At 42.7% G+C, this 23,349-nt stretch overlaps 1 protein-coding gene across 1 annotated transcript in view; it reads right to left on the bottom strand.

The window, feature by feature from the left end:
* Nucleotides 1–21,865, bottom strand: part of ZNF365 (zinc finger protein 365) — a 41,258-nt gene extending 19,393 nt beyond the window's left edge. Inside the window, exons 1-3 of the mRNA XM_060768936.2 lie at nt 21,760–21,865; nt 11,562–12,305; nt 1,502–1,682 (exon numbers count right to left, since the gene is read on the bottom strand). Of these exons, the coding sequence (XP_060624919.2) occupies nt 1,502–1,682; nt 11,562–12,292 (912 nt within the window). The 5' untranslated portion in view covers nt 12,293–12,305; nt 21,760–21,865. The remainder of the gene's footprint in view (nt 1–1,501; nt 1,683–11,561; nt 12,306–21,759) is intronic.
* Nucleotides 21,866–23,349: the final 1,484 nt, after the last annotated feature.

The raw sequence follows: 23,349 nt of genomic DNA, 5'->3' as shown, positions 1-23,349 counted from the left end.
ATAGCAAGTGTGTAACTTTAGGATACACATTGGTGTATCCTAAAGATTCTGGCCACTATATTTTTTCATATTTTATCTATAATACAGTTCTGGACATGTCTACTCTGCATTAAATCCTAGGCCCCATCTATACTGCCATATAATTCACATTATCAAAGCAGATAATCTACATTATGTCTTTTGAACTGGATTTTTTGAGTTACATTGCCATATAATCCCATTATGGCAGTCTAGATTGCCATAAAATCCCTGGATTTTATATGACAGTGTGGAAGGCGCCCTACTGAACTCAATGAGGGATTCTACCAAGTAACAGGTTCCAGGGTTTCCTATGTAATCCTCTGCATAGTGAAACCACTTTCTTCAATACTGTTTTGAAACTGCATTTAATGCTTTAAAGCAGTAATTATTAAAGAGAGTTGGTACAAGATGTTTACACGATGGTACCTCACACCTTCAAGACTAGCCAAATATAACCGGGGAGTGAGTAATTTATGTTGGAAATGTGGCACTAAAATAGGCACATTCATGCATTGTTGGTGGGACTGCAAAAAAATCAAATTCTTTTGGAAGGAGGTCCACCGATATGTACAGGGGATTATACAAATAAAGTTTGATCTAAAGGCGGAGTACTACCTCCTGCATTTATTGGACTTCGAGATGGGGAAAAATAAGGAGAGACTATTGTTTCATCTCTCAGCGGCAGCACGAACCGTTATAGCGAGCAAATGGAAATTGAGGGAACTGCCTTCTATGGAGGCTTGGATCCTTAAGATAAGGGATTTTATGGACTTAGATACACTATCTAATATACTAGACAATACTAATGAAAAGAAAAAAATAGACTGGAGCCCACTCAGAAACTATCTTAAAGAAAAGAAAAATTTAAAGGTACGAGGCTTGGAAGATTGACGACTGCAATGACACAAAATGTCTAAAATAACAAACAAGTTTGAAGATACCCCCCGGACTGTTGGGAAGTTCAATGGACGTATGGATGTATGAGTCACGTTGCACATCCTATCCCTCTCCCCCACTCCCTTTCACTTCCCCTTTTCCCACCCCGCGTCCCCTCTCCATCCCCCCTTTCTTGTGAAATTCACTATAGTAGGGAATGATTAGAGAGTGGGATACAGTAAACTTGGACTTGTAGAATGCTTTTTTGTTTTATTTTTCTTTCTACATCTGAGGTAACTCAGTGAATCTGTATTTGCCAACAGTCGACAGTGATGACATTGACAACAGGAAAACCCATTGATGTGGAACGTTAAAGTAAACAAATCAAAGTCACTGGAAGTCATTGTTTACTGTGTAATGTAATCAGTTTGTCTTGTATGTTTGTAATGTATGTAATGTAATGTAATGAAAATCTTCTAATAAAAAATCATTTAATAAATAAAAAAAAAGAAACTGCATTTAATGGTTACTGTAGATACCCCCTAAAAGAACACTTCCTATTTAAATAACATGAGGTCACAAAAACGACTTCTTCCCTGCTTACCACTTGCTCATTGACGTCACTGTAGTTGCCCATGATTTGCTGATTCTGATAGTATTCTAACTGCTTCTCTGCCAGATCCACTCGCTGCAGCAGATTTTCAATGAAGCGCTGGAGCCGAGCTTTGCCGTGAAATTCCTTTTCAGCAGCTTCCTCCAGGAAGTGATTAAACGTAACTACTTCTCTACAAATGACAAAGATAAAAAAAACACAGGATCCCCTGTGGATATCAAAATTTGTGAACGCTCAAGTCCGATCACATACAATGGCATAATAAAATGGTGTCCTTTATATAAAACTAGCAGTCCCCTGCCACGCGTTGCTGTGGCCCAGTCTCATGATCTGGAAAATAAAGTAATGAGAAAGTGTTGGTTTCTAATATACTGTATGTAATGCTTGTGGGTTAAAAGTATTTCTTGTTGTTTCTTTGTCAGTGTCGATGTAGAGATTGTCTGGTTTGCCTACTTTGGAACATGCAACATATAATTGTCCTTCTTTAGGGGTCCCTTTCAAATCTATACTATATCTGTCATATACATATGTGTGTGTGAATAATATATATCTATCTGTATCTATGGCTGGATGGCTCTTTGTCAGGAGGGCTCTGATTACATTTTCTTGCCCTGGTGAAGGGAGTTGGACTCGATGGCCTTAAGTATTTTCTGTTGGTCATGGGGGTTCTGTGTGGGAAGTTTGCCCCAGTTCTGTCATTGGTAGGGTTCAGAATGCTCCTTGATTGTAGGTGAACTATAAATCCCAGTAACTACAACTCCCAAATGTCAAGGTCTATTTCCCCCAAACTCCATCTGTGATTATATTTGGGCATATGGCGTATTTGTGCCAAATTAGGTCCAGATCCATCATTGTTTGAGTCCACAGTTCTCTCTAGATGTAGGTGAACTACAACTCCAAAACTCAAGTTCAATACTCACCCCTTCCCCCCCCCACCCCGAAATTCTCATGGTGGTCCACGAGAAGGCCTTACTGGTACATTATTTAAACTGTTATGTTTATTCATATCATGATCTGATCACCATGCTCAATATATCCCATATGCATGGGGGTACTGGGGTAACAATACAAAAGGTTTGCTAGGGTAGATCCTCTTTCACTCAGACTCAGCCCCCCCCCCCCCCCGAAACAAAACCCACCAAACTTTTCTAGTGTGTTCTGTTGGTCAGGGGAGTCCTGTGTTCCAAGTTTGGTTCTATTTCATAGTTGGTGGAGTTCAGAATACTCTTTGATTATAGGTGAACTATAAATCCCAGCAACTACAAATCTCAAATGACAAAATCATAATTTTTGAGTGATGGTCACTCCTTGTGTTGTGAGATGTTTTGTTGCTAAATTTGATGTTAAGTTTCATTCATTGGTTCTTTTGTTTGTAAGGTACTCATTACGCACAGAGCATTTTTATATAGAGAGAGGCTAAATTAAGCTTTGCTTTTTAGACTTCCTTCCTTCCTTCCTTCCTTCCTATCCATGGATGGTGGAATGGGTGGATATAAAATCTGTGGATTCAGAGGGCTAACTGCTATAACAGAAATTGCTTCCATTGCACTCAATCCCATTTATTAGCTCGCTCTCTTTAGTTTCTACTTTGCACTTAATTAAAATATTTTATGACATCAGTTTTTCCTTCCTCTTGTCCTTCTAAAAAATTTCATAAAACGAGAGTATGGTTTCAACTTGAATCTACAATGCATTATTGGACATTGTAATTGCCTTTGCAAGTAGAGCTCAGATTCTCTGTGGATTTCTTCACAGAGACTGGTTCCTAAGCACCAGCGCAGTGTTTGGAAAGCACAAGACAGGTACCCAAATGCTCAAGGGAATCAATAACATTCACAGTACACAGTTCATTTGGCTTTTGGTAACAACAGCATTCTCGGAGAAGAGAAGTGCTTTGATTTCTTACTCTCAAGGCCCCCTGCAGAAACCTGTACTGTACATAATGGGACTAGAACATACATGGATTTTGGAGGGTCCTGGAACCAAATTCCAGCTGATACTAAGGGCCTACTGTACAATATTTCAGTTCTTACTGTTGTACTTCCATATTTGGAAGTGCATCTCTGATTTATGACCTCCTTCCTGAGCTGGAAAGCTCACCTACCTAAAATAATCCTAATCTTTGTACTAATGCCAATGGGACTTGCCTCACCGTAAAGTCTGTTTAGCATTGCTTCTCTAAACTGAGTTATTGTATTACCCATTTATTTTTTTTAATAGTAGCACTATGCTTTTAATTAACACATGACAAGGTATTAAAATATATTTAATAACTGGGAATATTGAGTATTGTCAAGATTGCAATCTGTAAGTCATTTGCTTGAGATGTCTTCCACTGGTGTGAGCAGGTTTGGGCAGCAGGAGGATTGCAGTTCTTAAGTAGTTCACATATAAATAATGTATCAGCAATTATTACATTTTTAATGAATACAACACTAAAGTATTTTTAGACAAGCAGGAACTGCCAAAAATTGTTTCAGAATTTAGCATGGAAAGCGGCAGGAAACTAAATTATGATTCTTTCCAAGCCTGAGGTTTCGTTTCCAACTCACTGCTGAACTGACAGAAGGGAGGGATAATGGAAGCAAGACATTTATATCTTTACCTCTAGTCCTAAAACCAAAGCGCAGCAGCGCAGAATTTAGCTCCTACAGCCATATTCACAGATACAATTAATCCCAATGGATGTTATGAGGGACTAAAAGCCTCACTCTTTGAAATGGACTGTGGAAAAGTGCTGTCTAATAAATCAGAATGTTTTAGATAATCCTTGGAACTGAATTTGAACACCTGGATGCACGCTTTCTTCTCCACTACAATCAAGGGATTTACACCAAAGGGAGAAAGGAAATAGATCCTGAAATGGAGGTGCACTTGGCATGAGGGGAAAAGGTGGGCCCATGACAAAAAGGTCTACCCATGGATTGGTGACAATATTTTTAATGTGTTTTTAACTTAATGTTCTATTTACTGTTATATTTGTTTATATTTGTATTATCTTGTGGCATCGATGGTGTAAGCTGCCCTGAGTCCCCCCCTAGGGGGTTGAGAGGGCAGGTTAGAAATGTGGCCTTGGCACTGAGTATTTCATAGAATCATAGAATCATAGAATCAAAGAGTTGGAAGAGACCTCATGGGCCATCCCCCTGCCAAGAAGCAGGAATATTGCATTCAAATCACCCCTGACAGATGGCCATCCAGCCTCTGCTTAAAAGCTTCCAAAGAAGGAGCCTCCACCACACTCCGGGGCAGAGAGTTCCACTGCTGAACGGCTCTCACAGTCAGGAAGTTCTTCCTAATGTTCAGATGGAATCGCTTCTCTTGTAGTTTGAAGCCATTGTTCCGCGTCCTAGTCTCCAAGGAAGCAGAAAACAAGCTTGCTCCCTCCTCCCTGTGGCTTCCTCTCACATATTTATATATGGCTATCATATCTCCTCTCAGCCTTCTCTTCTTCAGGCTAAACATGCCCAGTTCCCTAAGCCGCTCCTCATAGGGCTTGTTCTCCAGACCCTTGATCATTTTAGTCGCCCTCCTCTGGACACATTCCAGCTTGTCAATATCTCTCTTGAATTGTGGTGCCCAGAATTGGACACAATATTCCAGATGTGGTCTAACCAAAGCAGAATAGAGGGGTAGCATTACTTCCTTAGATCTAGACACTATGCTCCTATTGATGCAGGCCAAAATCCCATTGGCTTTTTTTGCCGCCACATCACATTGTTGGCTCATGTTTAACTTGTTGTCCACGAGGACTCCAAGATCTTTTTCACACGCACTGCTCTTGAGCCAGGCATTGTCCCCCATTCTGTATCTTTGCATTTTGTTTTTCCTGCCAAAGTGGAGTATCTTGCATTTGTCACTGTTGAACTTCATTTTGTTAGTTTTGGCCCATCTCTCTAATTTGTCAAGATCGTTTTGAATTCTGCTCCTGTCCTCTGGACTATTGGCTATCCCTCCCAATTTGGTGTCGTCTGCAAACTTGATGATCATGCCTTCTAGCCCTTCATCTAAGTCATTAATAAAGATGTTGAACAAGACCGGGCCCAGGACGGAACCCTGCGGCACTCCGCTCGTCACTTCTTTCCAAGATGAAGAGGAAGCATTAGTGAGCACTCTCTGTGTTCGTCCACTTAACCAATTACAGATCCACCTCACCGTAGTTTTGCCTAGCCCACATTGGACTAGTTTCCTTGCCAGAAGGTCATGGGGGACCTTGTTGAAGGCCTTACTGAAATCCAGGTACGCTACATCCACGGCATTCCCTGCATCTACTCAGCTTGTAGCTCTATCGAAAAAAGAGATCAGATTAGTCTGGCATGACTTGTTTTTGATAAATCCATGTTGACTATTAGCGATGACTGCATTTGTTTCTAAGTGTTTGCAGACCGCTTCCTTAACAATCTTTTCCAGAATCTTGCCCGGTATCGACGTGAGGCTGACCGGACGGTAGTTGTTTGGGTCATCCTTTTTTCCCTTCTTGAAGATTGGGACCACATTGGCCCTCCTCCAATCTGCTGGAACTTCTCCCGTTCTCCAAGAACTCTCAAAGATGGTTGCCAATGGTTCCGAAATGACTTCCGCTAGTTCCTTCAATACTCTGGGGTGTAGTTGATCTGGCCCTGGGGACTTGAACTCATTAAGAGCGGCCAGGTATTCCTGGACGACTTCTTTCCCAATTTGGGGTTGGATGTCCTCCAATCCCTCATCCACTCCATCTTGCTGAGGTTGAAGACTCTCTTTTTGTGAGAAGACCGAGGCAAAGAAGGCATTAAGTAGTTCTGCCTTTTCCCTATCCCCTGTCAGCATTGCCCCATCTTCTCCTCGAAGAGGTCCTATCGCCTCCTTGTTTTTCCTTTTTCTACTGACATAAGAATAGAAGCCCTTTTTATTGTTTTTAATGTCCCTGGCAAGTCTGAGCTCGTTTTTTGCTTTAGCCTTGCGGACCTTTTCCCTACAGGTGTTGGCTATTTGTTTGAATTCTTCTTTGGTGATTTCTCCCTTTTTCCACTTCTTGTGCATGTCTCTTTTGTGTCTTAGCACAATCCTGAGTCATTTCACAAAGAAACAGAGGCTGTGCTAAGTATCTTAGGGAACACTGATAGCAGGATCAGTAAAAGGAACAAGCTTTCAAAAGGCATCCTTGCTTGGCTGGGAAGAGGGCAGGTGGGACACTTCAAAATTGTATGTCCAGCTGGAATTGTACTTTTCCTAGGCATCAAACAGTATGTCTTTTGTGTGGCAGAATTGTTGGATAGTCATACAAAGGGAATGATGCCAAAGACAGAAAAAGTAGGGATATTTTTAACTCAAAATCATCATCACCACCCCACACTGTTCCTCTCCACCTTTCTCTCTACTCAGTGGTATGAGTGCATAACTACACTGGTATGTGTAAACTGTGGTGGGCAAGAATTGGCCTAGTGGTGTCCACACACAAGATGCACAGACTCTTCTCACTCCCAATGCAAGACAAGGCTGCTTAATGGAGTTTTACCGTATGTGCTTTGCTACTCTGTTGCTGAGTATGCATGCCCAGTGTGGAACACATCTCACCATGCTAAAACAGTGGATGTGGCTCTTAATGAGACATGCCGCATGATCACAGGCTGTCTACGCCCTACACTACTGGAGAAATTATACTGTTTAGCCAGTATTGCAGAGCTGTCTTCATAGACCTGTCAGCAGCTTATGATACTGTAAACCACTGCCTCCTGAGAAAAATGTATAACATCACCTGCCTCATAGGAAACCTGCTACAAAACAGGAGCTTTTTTGTTGAGTCCCAGGGCCAGAGAAGCAGATGGCAGAAACAGAAGAACGGCCTGCCTCAGGGGAGTGTGCCTGCTCCATCAATGTTCAAAATTTTACACAAATGACCAGCCACTGCCAGAAGGGACAGAGAGCTTAATCTATGCTGATGATCGTGCCATTACTGCTCAAGCAGGGAGCTTTGAGATGGTTGAACAGAAGCTCTCCGAAACTCTAGGTGTTCTTACTGCCTATTACAGGGAAAACCAGCTGATCCCTAATCCATCTAAAACACAGACATGTGCTTTCCACCTTAAGAACAGACAAGCATCCCAAGCTCTGAGGATTACCTGGATCATTGCAGCGCACTGGAGCATTGCAGCGCACCCAAATACCTGGGAGTCACTCTGGACCATTCCCTGACCTACAAGAAGCACTGCCTGAACATCAAGCAAAAAGTGGGTGCTAGAAACAATATCATACGAAAGCTGACTGGCACAACCTGGGGATCACAACGAGACACGGTGAAGACATCTGCCCTTGCGCTATGCTCTGCTATACTCTGCTGCTGAGTATGCATGCCCAGTGTAGAAAACATCTCACCACGCTAAAACAGTGGATGTGGCTCTTAATGAGACATGCCGCATTATCACGGGGTGTCTGTGCCCTACACTACTAGAGAAATTACACTGTCTAGCCGGTATTGCACCACCTGACATCCGCCGGGAAGTAGCAGCCAATAGTGAAAGGACCAAGGCAGTAACATTTCCAGCTCATCCCTTGTTTGGGTATCAGCCAGCACATCAACGACTTAAATCAAGAAATAGTTTTCTAAGATCTACAGAGACACTTGCTAGAACACCCCAGCAAGCGAGAGTCTAAAAGTGGCAGGCTCAAACCCTGAACCTCAATCAGTGACTGATACCAAATGAGAGACTCCCCCCTGGGCACACAGAAAATTGAGCAACTTGGAAGGCGCTGAACAGACTGCGCTCTGGCACCACGAGATGCAGAGCCAACCTTAAGAAATGAGGCTACAAAGTGGAATCCACGACATACGAGTGTGGAGAAGAGCAAACCACTGACTGCCTGCTGCAATGCAACCTGAGCCCTGCTACATGCACAATGGAGGACCTGTCTGCGGAAACACCAGAGGCACTCCAAGTGGCCAGATACTGGTCAAAGGACATTTAATCAACTACCAAACTTGCAAACTTTGTGCTTTGTCTGTTTGTTTGTTTTGTTAAAAATGTAATACAACTGTCTGGTTGCTCCTGACACGATAAATAAATAAAGCCGGTATTGCACCACCTGACATCTGCAGCAAATAATGCAAGGACCAAGGCAGTGACATCTCCAAGGCAGTGACATCTCCAGCCCCTGTTCGGATATCAGCCAGCATGCCAACACCTTAAATTAACTAATAGTTTCCTAAGATCTACAGAGATGCTCACAGGAACACCACAGCAAGCGAGAATCCAAAAGTGACAGGCTAAAACTTAGAGCCTCAATCAGTGGCTGGTATCAAATAAGAGAGTCCCTCCTGGGCATACAGAAGACTGGATGACTTGGAAGGTGCTGAACAGACTGTGCTCTGGCACCACGAGATGCAGAGCTAACCTAAAGAATTGGGGCAACAAAGTCGAGTCCACGACATGAAAGTGTGGACAAGATCAAACCACAGCCCACATATTACAATGCTGTCTGAGCCCTGCCACATGCATCATGGAGGACCTTCTTATAGCAACACTTACAGCTACTGGTCAAAGGACATTTAATACAATCCCAAGTTTTTAAAGTGGTTTTTTTTAATACATTACAACTGTACCCTGGGTTCACTTCAGATATGATAACCATATGTTAGGCTAAGTTCAGGACATACTCTGGAACTTTCCCAAAGCTCTGGAACATCCATATACAATTGGTCTCGTTCTGAATTGGAACTCCCCCCACCTGTTCAGCCATCCATCCTGCTTTCTCCAGGCTCCATGCTACTGGGATTGGAAGATGCTACCTACCTTGGTAGTCCCCTGTTGCCATTGTTGAGGTGGCCATGGAACAGCAAAGAGCTCTTGGTCATCCCTGGGCACACTACTGTAGTCTGCAGGGGCATCTACATAACATTGAGAGGGAGAGAGGATGGGGAAGGAGATGCTCTCCCTCCCTGGGTCATGCAGGACAAAGATGTCAGTGGCAGCTAGGAACTCCTTGGAGCTCTGTGTCTGCTGCAATGACTATCAACATAAGGGTTGCCATTCATGATCAAGGGTCTGGAGAGCAAGCCCTATGAAGGAGCTGATCATGTTTAGCCTGAAGAAGAGAAGGCTGAGAGGAGATATGATAGCCATGTATAAATATGTGAGAGGAAGTTACAGGGAGGAGGGAGCAGGCTTGTTTCTGCTTCCCTGGAGACTAGGACTCGGAAAAATGGCTTCAAACTACAAGAAACGAGATTCCATCTGAACATTAGGAAGAACTTCCTGACTGTGAGAGCTGTTCAGCAGTGGAACTCTCTGCCCCAGGGTGTGGTGGAGGCTCCTTCTTTGGAAGCTTTTAAACAGAGGCTAGATGGCCATCTGTCAGGAATGCTTTGAATGCAATATTCCTGCTTCTTGGCAGGGGGTTGGACTGGATGGCCCATGAGATCTCTTCCAACTCTATCATTCTATGATTCAGTGGGCCTGAACTTGGTTTGGTCCTACTGATCAGGACTCTACCCTTCTACTGAAGATGGACAGAGGAAGTAAGTGAAGCTGCCCCAGGGTTGGTGCAGAGTGTTGCCCACTTAGATCATAGAATCAAAGAGTTGGAAGAGACCTCATGGGCAATCCAGTCCAACCCCCTGCCAAGAAGCAGGAATACTGCATTCAAATCAAACGGTTTGGGACCTGCCTACCTGCGTGACCGCATTTCTGTGTACGAACCCACACAATCTCTTCGTTCATCTGGGGAGGCCCTGCTCTCGCTCCCACCTCCCTCGCAGGCGCAATTGGTGGGGACGAGAGAGAGGGCCTTCTCCATGGTTGCCCCTCGACTCTGGAACTCACTTCCCAAGGACATCAGACAAGCCCCCACATTGGCAGTCTTTAGGAGGAGCCTGAAAACGTGGCTGTTCCAATGTGCCTTCCCTGAATAAAGGAAACAATCTCTGGCAAATACTCTGAGAAGCACTTTAATTACCTGTTGGGTTGTTCCTACCTTGATTTAAAATCCTCCCAATAGATACACCCTCTGCTCATGTCCAGCATCTATTTTTGAAAGTTTTTAACTATTACATCTGGCCCAGTCATAAGTTTTAAATTTTTGTGTGTTATTGTCTATTTGTGATTTATATTGATTGTACTGTTTATTTTGGTTACTATTATTGTTTTATTATTGCTTGTTGTTTTGATGTGTTTTTGGGCTTGGCCTCATGTAAGCTGCTCCGAGTCCCTTGGGGAGATGGTAGCGGGGTATAAATAAAGTATTATTATTATTATTGCTTTTAATGTTTGATACTGCTGTTTTTAAAATTGTTTTAAATTGCTTTTAAATTTTGTTAGATTTTAGCTATTCTTGTAAGCCGCTCCGAGCCCCAGGGGAGTGGCGGCATATAAGTTCAAATAATATATAAATAAATAAATATTATTATTCTATGTTACACTTCAAGCCTTTCTGCTGCTCTGGAGAAAAGGACGCAGAGCAATGGCTTCAAACTACAGGAAAGGAAATTCCACCTCAACATGAGGAAGAACTTCCTGACTGTGAGAGCTGTTCAGCAGTGGAATTCTCTGCCCCAGAGTGTGGTGGAGGCTCCTTCTTTGGAGGGTTTTAAGCAGAGGTTGGATGGCCTTCTGTTGGGGCTGCTTTAAATGTGTTTTTCTGCTTCTTGGCAGGGGGTTGCACTGGATGGCCCATGAGGTCTCTTCCAACTCTGTGATTCTATGATACTAAGTATAGTCAAAACATAGGGTTTGGTATTATCTGTAGTTTCAAGATAATGGCAGGAAAGATCTTGGACAGTATACCGTGCAGATACAGGGGTTGTACTGTAGAAATAAGTATACATGTTGTACCATATGTTATATTAGTGGGACAGACAGCAGTGTGACACTAGAATGGCAAGAAGCACTGGTTTTCTCCTACTAGGTGTGCTGGATAAAATCCCCCTCTTCAGTAAAACTCCCATTATCTGAGATGTTAGTAGTTACAGCCCAACATACCTGGAGAGCAAAATGTTGGGGAAGACTGAACTAGACCATGCCAAGGTAAGCCCTACTGTATAGAAAATGGACACTATAATGTCATATAATAATGTACATACTCTTCTTTCCTGTGCAGCTCTTCCTCGGACTCCGTCAGCCGTTGCTTCAGCACTGCTATCATCTCCACTGCGACATCCACCTGTCTGTTGAGGGCCATCTCCCGCTTCTGAACTTCCTGCTTCTTCTGTGAAAGCTGCACAAAAGCCGCCCGTACTTCCAAGAGCTCGGCAGTCTTTTGGGACAGCTCTTTGGTGAGCTTGTCGATCCTCTTCTCAATGGTTTTGTCAACTGCTTCCACCATCCTGTTAAACTTCTCTCTGACGTGGGCCTCAAAGGAGGCTTTGGAGTCTGTGGTTGCCAAGCCTGGCTTAGAAATGGGCTCATCGATGGATTCCCCTGATGTGTAATTGGACCCATAAGACGCAGGTCTTTCGGCTTCCACCTCCAGGGGCTTCCTGTTCTTGGAGCTCTCTCGTCCCGTGTCGCAGAAGTTCAGATAGGATGTCTTTGGTTTCATGATGTTGGTGTTGTCTCCCAGCATTGCATGCATGAAGGGCTCGGGGGAAGAGATCAGGTCTGCATCTTGGATAGATGAGAAGAGGTTGCATTTTGTCAGAAGGCTCCTGTCTTCGTAACTATGGTTGAATTCCAAATGGGCTCTTAGGGACGACAGGGTCCGGAATCGGGTGTGGTCCCCGCATCGCGGGCAGCGAAATGGCATGCAGACACTGACATTTTCAAAGGACTCCTGCCAGGGGTATCTGCTTTCTTCAAAAGTGTTCTGTTGCATTACTTTCCAAGTCCTGGACGAAAGGGAAATAAGACCAGGTTTCTCAGGTTAGTTTCAAAAGATAAATACATATTTATTTATTTGTTTATTTATTTATTTAAAACATTTCTATTCCGCCCTTCTCACCCCGAAGGGGACTCAGGGCAGAACACAGCATATACACGGCAAAAATTCAAAGCTTGGTCCCACAGCCAAGTTTTTACCATCCTTCTAAAGGACAGGAGGGAGGGGGCCGACCTGATCTCACCAGGAAGGGGGTTCCATAGCCGGGGAGCAATCACCGAGAAGCCCCTGTCTCTCATCCCCACCAATCGCACCTGTGACAATGGGGGGACGGAAAGCAGGGCCTCCCCGGAAGATCTTAATCTCCGCGATGGTACATAGGGGGAGATGCGTTCGGACAGGTAATTTGGCCCGGGGTTGTTTGGGGCTTCATAGGCCAAAGCCAGCACTTTGAATTGTGCCCGGTAGCAAACTGGCAGCCAGTGGAGCTGATGTAACATGGGAGTTATGTGCTCCCTGTATGCTGCCCCAGTTATTAACCTGGCTGCCTCTCGTTGGACTATTTGAAGCCTCCGAGCAGTCTTCAAAGGCAACCCAACGTAGAGTGCATTGCAGTAGTCTAACCTAGATGTAATGAGAGCATGGACCACCGTGGCCAAGTAACAATAAACTTTATTTCTAGACCGCCCTCTCTCCCAAAAGGGACTCAGGATGGTTTACACACAGAAACAAGCAAATATTCAATGCCTTACAAAGTACAAATAACATCAGAATAATACAAAATAATGCACAAGAATAACAGTAAACATATAATAAAAAAATTAAATGTTGAAATGGGGATTAGGTAGCATCTTATGATGCTTTTGTTAGGCTGCCATGAGTCCCCCTTCGGGGGGAGAAGGGCGGGATATAAATATAGGAAATAAATAAATAAATAGGTAGCAATAAACCAAGTTAGACAATAAACTAAGACATGAGTGAACATTAAACATATATCATTAAAAGCAGTTAAAATGAACTGCATTTGAAATGGCTGACACAGGTGTTTATTAAAAGCTAGCGGTCCCCTGCTACGCGTTGCTGTGGCCCAGTCTGGTGATCTGGAAAATAAAGTAATGGGAAAGTATTGTTTTCTAATATATGTAATGTCTTGTGGGTAAACGGTATTTCTTGCTGTTTCTTTGCCAGTGTTGTTGTAGAGATTGTCTGGTTTTCCTACTCTGGAACATGCAACATATCATTGTCCTTCTTTAGAGTCCCTTTCAAATCTTTGATACTGCATCTGTCATATACATATGTATATGCCCCTTGACTGTGTGTGTGAATGGCTGGATGGCCCTTTGTCAGGAGGGCTTTGGTTATGTTTTCTTGCCCTGGTGAAGGGAGTTGGACTGGATGGCCTTAAGGCAGCATTTCTCAACCTGGGAAGTCAAGACCCGGGGGGGGGGGGGGTCAGAAGATTCACAAAGACCACCAAAAACACACTGTTGGTCATGAGGGTTCTGTGTCGGTGGTGGGTTTCAGAATGCTCCTTGATTGTAAGTGAACTATAAATCCCAGTAACTACAACTCCCAAATGTCAAGGTCTATTTCCCCCAAACTCCATCTGTATTTAGATTTGGGCATATTGAGTATTGGTGCCAAGTTTGGTCCAGATCCATCACTGTTTGAGTCCACAGTGCTCTCTGGATGTAGGTGAACTACAACTCCAAAACTCAAGGTCAATGCCCACCAAACCATCTAGTGTATTCTGTTGGTCAAGGGAGTCCTGTGTGGTAAGTTTGGTTCAATTCCATTGTTGCTGGAGTTCAGAATGCTCTTTGATTATAGGCGAACTATAAATCCCAGCAACTACAACTCCCAAATGACAAAATCGTAATTTTTTGAGTGATGGTCACTCCTTGTGTTGTGAGACATTTTGTTGCCAAATTTGGTGTGATTTCGTTCATTGGTTCTTTTGTTTTTAAGGTACTCGTTATACACAGAGAATTTATATATAGATAGATGCAAGATGTATCATAGCTGTCATATAGTGCAAATGGATTCACCAGCATTCCAGTGGACTGAAGTATTGAAGTCCTCCTCCTCCTCTCCATATGTGTATTCAGCCTTCCCCTGATACCCTATGTTATCAATATGACACATTTCTATATATAATACATGCCCCCTGCCCCCATTAACAGATTATTATCCATCATATCACTTAGACCCCTTCTACACTGCCATATAAAATCCAGATATCTGCTTTGAACTGGATTATATGGCAGTGTAGACTGATATAATCCAGTTCAAAGCAAATAATGTGGATTATCTGATTTGATAATCTGGATTATATGACAGTGTATAAGGCGCCTAAGTGCTACGGTGGATACTAAATGTGTTGATAGGGGTGGGTGGGGGCATGTATTGTATATAGAAATGAGTTGCATTGATAACCTGGGGAAAATATTCCCACTTGAAAGTGTTTGTTGGTCTCTTCCAGTGCATGTTTCTGGTTCAAATATAGTCAAAATATAGAATTCACTAGTGTAAACTGTGCTCCATCATACCTGGAAGCATCAGGTTACAGACAGTGCTTTGTATTGAAAAAAATGTGAAAAAAGAAAAAAGATACTGAATTCCTTAGTTTGAAAAGTTAATGTTTTGCAGTTGCAGTCAGCTGCATATGTAAATGAAATCTATATACATTCCAATCCAGTCCCATCTCTGGCTCAGTGATTTCTATTGGATTTGGAGACAAGAATACAAGGGGCGCAGCACATGTTGAATAGTAAGGTTTTTAATTGAAGAAGGCTTTTAAAAATAAAGTTTTTAAGAACAGATCAAGAAGTGCTGCATGGGTCTAGGAATGGTTTTTAACATTTTTTAATTTGTTGTAATCATTACTTTGATAATTGTAATATTTAAATCCATTTTAAATATTTTGAAAGTTTTAAAATTGTACAGTTTTTAATGCTGTGAACTGCTTTTGGTTCCTGTCCTGGGAGCGACATACAGGGAGCACACCACCCCCCTGCTATGCCAGCTCCACTGGCTGCCGGTTCAATTCCGAGCACAATTCAAGGTGCTGGTTTTAACCTACAAAACCCTGTATGGCTCCGGTCCAGTGTATCTGTCCGAACATACCTCCCTTTACGTCCCACCTCGGAGTCTGAGATCATCTGGGGAGGCCCTGCTCTTGACCCCACCACAAGTGAGGCTGGTGGGGACGAGAAGCAGGGCCTTCTCAGTGGTGGCCCCTCACCTGTGGAACTCACTCCCAGGGGAAATCAGAACATCACCATCTCTCCTCTCCTTCAGGAGGAGGGTGAAGACATGGTTGCGGAACCAGGCCTTTGGGCAACCAGGCAATTAAATAAGACAATTAAATAAGACAATCAGATGTGCAAGATCAGCAGGATTGTTGAAGTGGAATCAAAAACAGATCTATGAGTTAGTGTACACTGATAGGGTAGGAGGAAGAATTAGGTTTGTATTGATTTTATTGATTTTATCAATTTTTTATTGATTTTATTGGGATAATGGCTTGAATTGTGGTAACTATGAATTGTTGTACTTCTGTGATGATTGTTTTGTGTGGCAGGCATCTAAGCGTGCCTTTGCTGTTGTAAGCCGCCCTGGGTCCCCTACGGGGTGAGAAGGGCGGGGTACAAGAACCCCAAATAAATAAATAAATAAATAAATAAATAAAAGTCAGGTTCAAATAGATATGACAATGACATTGAATTTTAGCAATGTGGAAGATACAGAAAAATCAATATTAAATTCCTAATATGTCCAGTTTATATCTTGGAAAAACTATATATATATATTTTCTTATACTGTTGGTTACAGGTATCAATTGTTTGCTTATAGCAGGGGTCCTCTAACTAAGGCCCAGAGACTGGATACGGCCCTCCAAGGTCATTTACCCAGCCGTTGCTCAGGGTCAAACTAAGTCTGAAATGATTTGAAAGCCCACAACAACAACGACAACAACAACAATCCTATCTCATCAACTAAAAGCAGGCCCATACTTCCCACTGAAATACTAATAAGTTTATATTTGTTAAAATTGTACTTCATTTTAATTATTGTATTTTTAAGTGTTTTTTGCACTACAAATAAAATATGCGCAATGTGCATAGGAATTCATCCATGGGTTTTTTTTCCCAAATTAAAATCCGGCCCTCCAACAGTTTGAGGGACTGTGACCTGGCCCTCTGTTTAAAAAGTCTGAGGACCCCTGGCTTATAACATGGCTAAGTTTTGTGTGTCAGCTATAAAAATGAGGTTCACATTTTGGAAACTTGGAAATTTTAGTAATGTGTCCTCTCTCGGAACTGATAGGTTCTCCAGGGTGACTCAATTGTCCACTTCCACACAAGTGGAGAACCTACTGCATTTACATTTGAGAAGAAAACACCACTGTGGCCCTCCAGGTATTGTATAACCTTGCTAGCAACAATACACATAGCCAATGCTAAGGGTTGATGGGAGCTACATTCCAGCAATATCTTGGAGAGCTGCAGCTTCTCATTCCTTCTTAAATGCAGCTGGAACTGAGCTCATGGGCTCTTTCCTCCGAGGAACCGTGCATTGAGGAACCATGGATTGCAACAGCCTAGCTCAGCACTAATAACTATATTTAGAAATAATCTAACACATTTGTACAAATTTTTGTTTTTAAATATTTAAAACACTTTCAACAGAAGGCATACTGGGAAAATTGAGTGGGAGGAGCAAAGGCATGCAGTTAAAAATTATCTGGACAGAATACACATTCTTTACAAAACCAAATGCACAGCTCGAATGATGTGGTACATTTAAGGTAACAGTCCTTCCTCTTTATACTGTAATTTAATGATTCTCTTTGTGTGCTAATTTCTATTTTGAAAAATAATCTGGGCTCAGTTAGAGTCTAAAAATATTTTTTTCTGCGGTTAAAGGTATGCAGGTTTAGCCAAGCCAGTGCTGGGGAGAAAAGCTCATAGATACTGCTCAGACTTTCCCAAAGGATTGGGATATAAGTGTTATGAGGCCTAAATAGCCAAAGGCACCAGATCTTGAAAACTAATAAGAATCACACTGGTTGATATTTGAAAAGGAAACCACCAACGAATCATTGCTGTGCCAAGATACACTAGCCGGTGTTTCTCAACCTGGGGGTCAAGACCCCAGAGGGGTCGTGAGGGGGTGTCAGAGGGGTCGCCAAAGACCAACAGAAAGCATAGTATTTTCTGTTGGTCATGGGGGTTCTGTGTGGGGCGTTTGGCCCAATTCTATCATTGGTGAGGTTCAGAATGCTCTTTGATTGTAGGTGAACTATACATCCCAGTAACTACAACTCCCTAATGTCAAGGTATATTTTCCCCAAACCCCACCAGTGTTCACATTTGGGCATATTGAGTATTTGTGCGAAGTTTGGTTCAGATCCATTTTTGTTTGAATCCATAGTGCTCTCTGGATGTAGGTGAACTACAACCCCAAATCTCAAGGTCAATGCCCACCAAACCCTTCCAGCATTTTCTGTTGGCCATGGGAGTTCTGTGTGCCAAGTTTGGTTCAATTCCATCGTTAGTGGAGTTCAGAATGCTCTTTGATTGTAGGTGAACTATAAATCCCAGCAACTACAACTCCCAAATTACAAAATTAACTCCCCTCTCCTAATCCCACCAGTATTCTAATTTGGGTGTATCAAGTATTTGTGCCAAATTTGGTCCAGTGAATGAAAATACATCCTGCATATTAGATATTTTTCATTATTTTTCATAACAGTAGCAACATGGCAGTTATGAGGTAGCAGCAAAATAATGTTATGGTTGGGGGTCACCACAACATGAGGAACTGTATTAAGGGGTCGCGGCATTAGGAAGGTTGAGAAACACTAGGCTGTATTTGAGAGGAAGAATTTGAGAGATGGGGAACACGTCTATTTCTTGCCTAAGAAAATCCTATGAAATTCATGGGGTCACCAGAAGTTGACAGGTTACCTGAATGGACACACACATACACACTCAGATTGTAATGAATAGTAATAAAGGAAATGCTTGAGATTCTGCATCAGGATCTGAAAATGATTCCTCAGGCTAGATCTACACTGTCCCAGGATCTGATCCCAGATTATCTGACAGTGCAGACTCATACAATCCAGTACAAATCAGAGCTATCTCAGGATCAGATCCTGGGATATAGGACAGTGTAGATCCAGCCTCCGCTTGCCAATCTAAGTGCTGGAAAGATGGGATACACATTGGTTGGACAACTACAGGGACTCCAATTAGGCAGCTGGATCTTATGCCACATGATCTCATGCCCCTGGCATGTTTCAAGGATTTTGAGCATGACTCAGCCCAAAATGAATCTCTTTCCAAGGGTGCTGGATTCTCCCCATTCAAATAAACAGGATCTGACGGTGCTTCACTCCAGTGCCACCACTCCCAGATGGAAAACGAGCATCATGCAAGCAAAAAAAGGGTCAAACACTTGGCAGAAAACCATCTGGATGTGAGTTTGGTTGATTTCACCAAGGAGGGTGAACAAATCTTCCCACAAGTAATTTTGAGGCTATTTCTGCACTGTACCTACAAAGCCTATTTCGAGTCTTGTTTCAGGGCCCTTCCACCCAGCCATATAACCCAGAATTATCAAGGCAGATAATCCACAATATCTTCTTTGAACTGGGTTATCTGAGGCCACACTGCCAGTTCAGTGTGGATTTTATGCAGCTTTGTGGAAGGGTCTCAAATTCAAAGTGCTGGTTTTGACTTATAAAGCTCTATACGGTTTTGACCCAGCTTACTTGTCCAAACGCATCCACCCCTACTCCCCACCTCGTAATCGAAGATCATCCGGGGAGGCCCTGCTCTCGCTCCCGTCAACATCACAGATGCGTCTGGTGGGGACGAGAGACAGGGCCTTCTCGGCTGTGGCCCCCTGCCGATAGAACACATTCCCAAATGAAACAAGATCGGCTTCTTCCCTCCTGGCTTTTAGGAAGAAATTAAAATTGTGGTTTTGGGACCAGGCTTTCCAACAGCACTTTAGATGGACATATACATATACATCAACATATACATTGATGGACATATACATATACATCAACATATACATTGTTATATGTATTGTTTTAATTATGATTTATGCTCAACTAGCCGTCCCCTGGCACGCATTGCTGTGGCCCACATGGGGGTTCTGTATGGGAGGTTTGGCCCAAGTCTATTGTTGGTGGGGTTCAGAATGCTCTGTGATTGTTGGTGAACTATAAATCCCAGCAAATACAACTCCCAAATGTCAAGATTCTATTTTCCCCAAACTCCACCAGTGTTCACGTTTGGGCATATTGAGTATTCTTGTAGAGTTTGGTCCAGATCCATCATTGTTTGAGTCCACAGTGGATGTAGGTGAACTACAACTCCAAAACCAAAGGACACTGCCCACCAAACCCTTCCAGTATTTTCTGTTGAGGATGGGAGATCTTTGTGCCAAGTTTGGTTCAATTCCATCGTTGGTGGGGTTCAGAATGCTATTTGATTGTAGGTGAACTATACATCCCAGCAACTACAACTCCCAAACATCAAAGTCTATTTTCCCCAAACTCCACCAGTGTTGACATTTGGGCATATTGAGGATTTATGCCAAGTTTGGTCCAGATGTATCATTGTTTGTGTCCACAGTGCTCTCTCTTGATGTAGGTGATCTACAACTCCAAAACTCAAGGTCAGTGCCCACCAAACCCTTCCAGTATTTTCTGTTGAGCATGGGAGTTCTGTGTGCCAAGTTTGGTTCAATTCCCATCGTTGGTGGGGTTCAGAATGCTCTTTGATTGTAGGTGAACTATACATCCCAGCAACTACAACTCCCAAATGACAAAATCAATTTTTTTTTAGTGGACATACATTGGGTTGTTAGATGTATGCTGTCCAAATTTGGTGTCAATTCGTCCAGTGGTTTTTGAGTTCTGTTAATCCCATAAACCAACATTACATTTTTATTTATATAGATTGTGGTTGCATTATTGTGATTGTTTATTTATTTATTTATTTATTTACCTTACTTATATACCGCTGTTCTCAGCCCGAAGGCGACTCACAGCGGTTCACAACAAATACGAACAGCAAAAATTCAGTGCTACAGTATAGAAACAGTTAACAACCTAACACATTACACAATTAATAAACAGTTACTACAATACCCATTCACTGTCGTCTCGTCATCAAAAATTGTTATGTATCTATTTCTGCCCCTGCCTTGTGGAATTCCTTGCCGCCCTACATAAGAGCTATGCGTGACTTAGGGCCTTTTACTCTCGCACTTAAGACCTGGCATTTTACTAGAGCATTCGATCTCTGTTGATTTTTAATTTTTGTATGTATGTATTTTATCTTTTGTAATTTAGCTGTAAATCGCCTGGAGCGTTCTCGGATGGAGGGCGATTAATAAGTTATTAAATGATGATGATGATATCGGTGCCTATTGTAAGCCACCCTGAGCCCCCCCCCCCTCCCTCGGCGGTAGAGAAGTGAAAGGGTAGAAATACCATAAATAAATAAATAAATAAATAAAAGAGGGTAGAAATAAATAGAAAAATAGTAACAATGATTTTAAAAGAAGGAGGTGTGAATGATCACCACCATTAATTAGGCAGTGGGTGGTGGTGCGGGGGGGGGGGATTAATAAACGAGCATCACCCCCGAGGGCCACAGAATTTATTTATATTTATTATTTATTTATTTACGGCACTTATATGCCGCCCTTCTCACCCTGAAGGGGACTCAGAGCGGCTTACAATATATATTTTCATACAATATATTATATTATTAGCAAAGTACAATATCAGTATATATTACTATATTGCACCATACCATTATATTGTAATATTACAATATAGAATATATAGAATATACATATATATATGTATATATAGAATATACAATATATACATATACATATATGTACGATATATAGAATTCTGCAAAGCAGAAGAGAGACCCAATCGCTTGATGCCCAGAGGTTTCCCTTTTTTCTTTGGTGTCATATTGGTGGCCTATCGGGGCTGCTGTGTCCGCCTCCGCTGTGACAAATCAACTCCATCATCCACAGCATGGGGAAAGGGAGTGCAGCCAGCAAGGTGAAAGGGAGAGATCTGCAGAAGGGAGGAAGAGAGGCAGGCAGTGGGGGGGGGGGGGGGGGGAGATACATACAAACAATAACTGTAATGGTATATATGTATAGGTGTGTGTATATAGAGAGAGATCCATTCAAGATCAAAAGGAACACTAGGGGATGGAGGATGGATGGAGAGATGTGGTCCTTCCTGAAAACGCTGGGATGCAGGATGCTCTGTAGGGAGATGGAGAGATGTGGTCCCTCCTGCAGATGGGCTTCCTTCAAGCCAACCTCTGCCTCCTTACCCACATCCCAGGCTTTTTTCCTTTTTGCCACCCACCTCCTTCTCCTTGCTCCGGATTGCAGTGATGCCTTACCTGACTTGTTGCTGCTGCTGCTGCTATGAAGACTGCCACCCTGCGCTTCTTCTTCCTCCTGCTTCTGCTGCTTTTCCTGCAAAGGGGAGGGGGGGGGAGCAGGGGCGAAGAAGCGGTTTTCAGCAAAGCCGTAAATCAGGCCGGCGCCCACGGACACGCGCCCACGCCCCCTCGCGCCCAGGGAAAGGAGGCGGGGCCGAGACAGGCCAGGCCAGGCCAGGGAAGCTGAGCATCCCTTCTCCTCTGCCTGCATCTGTACTGTGGATGAAAGGCAGCTTGGCCCCAGCTAACTGCCATGGCTCAATCTTCTATATGTTCTTTTGTGGGATTAACAGAACTCAAAAACCACTGGACGAATTGACACCAAATTTGGACACCATACACCTAACAACCCAATGTATGTCCTTCACTCAAAAAAATTATTTTGTAATTTGGTAGTGGTAGTTGCTGGGATTTATAGTTCACCTACAACCAAAGAGCATTCTGAACTCCACCAATGATGGAATTGAACCAAACTTGGCACACAGAACTCCCATGACCAACAAAAAATATTGGAAGGGTTTGGTGGGTATTGACCTTGAGTTTGGGAGTTGTAGTTCACCTACATCCAGAGAGCACTGTGGACTCAAACAATGATGGATCTGGACCAAACTTGCCACAAGAACTCAATATGCCCAAATATGAACACAGATGGAGTTTGGGGGAAATAGACCGTGACATTTGGGACTTGTGGCTCAATCTTCTATATGTTCTTTTGTGGGATTAACAGAACTCAAAAACCACTGGACGAATTGACACCAAATTTGGACAGCATACACCTAACAACCCAATGTATGTCCTTCACTCAAAAAAAAATTTTGTAATTTGGTAGTGGTAGTTGCTGGGATTTATAGTTCACCTAAAATCCAAGAGCGTTCTGAACCCCACCAACGACATAATTGGGCCAAACTTCCCACACAGAACCCCCCATGACCAACAGAAAATACTCAAGGCCATTCAGTCCAACTCCCTTCACCAGGGCAAGAAAACGTAATCAAAGCCCTCCTGACAAAGAGCCATCCTGCCATAGATATAGATAGATATGGTTCACACACACACTGATATAGAATTATAGATTTGAAAGGGACCCCTGAAGGACAGTTATATCTTGGATGTTCCAGAGTAGGCAAACCAGACACACTCCACATCAACACTGACAAACAGCAAGAAATACTGTTTACCCACAAGCAGAAAGACATTACATATATTAGAAACCAATACTTTCCCATTACTTTATTTTCCAGATCAACAGACGGCCACAGCAACGCAACATGTGTTCATATACAAAAATACAAACCACACAATGCATCATCATTACACAATTAAAAACATATTACAATACAACATTGTCATCATCACACTTACATAGCCACGTCGTCAAAACATTCCTGGTCATAATTCACAGTTATTCATTCTCCTTCCATGTGGACCAAGGTTGATTCACAAGCACTCAATACGCCAAAATATGAACACAGATGGAGTCTAGGGAAAATAGACCTTGACATTTGGGAGTTGTAATAACTGGGATTCACAGTTCATAGAATCATAAAC

The sequence above is a fragment of the Anolis sagrei genome, chromosome 3, assembly GCF_037176765.1.
Source record: "Anolis sagrei isolate rAnoSag1 chromosome 3, rAnoSag1.mat, whole genome shotgun sequence".
Lineage (NCBI taxonomy): Eukaryota > Metazoa > Chordata > Lepidosauria > Squamata > Dactyloidae > Anolis > Anolis sagrei.
This window is presented reverse-complemented; position numbering and strand designations above follow the sequence as displayed.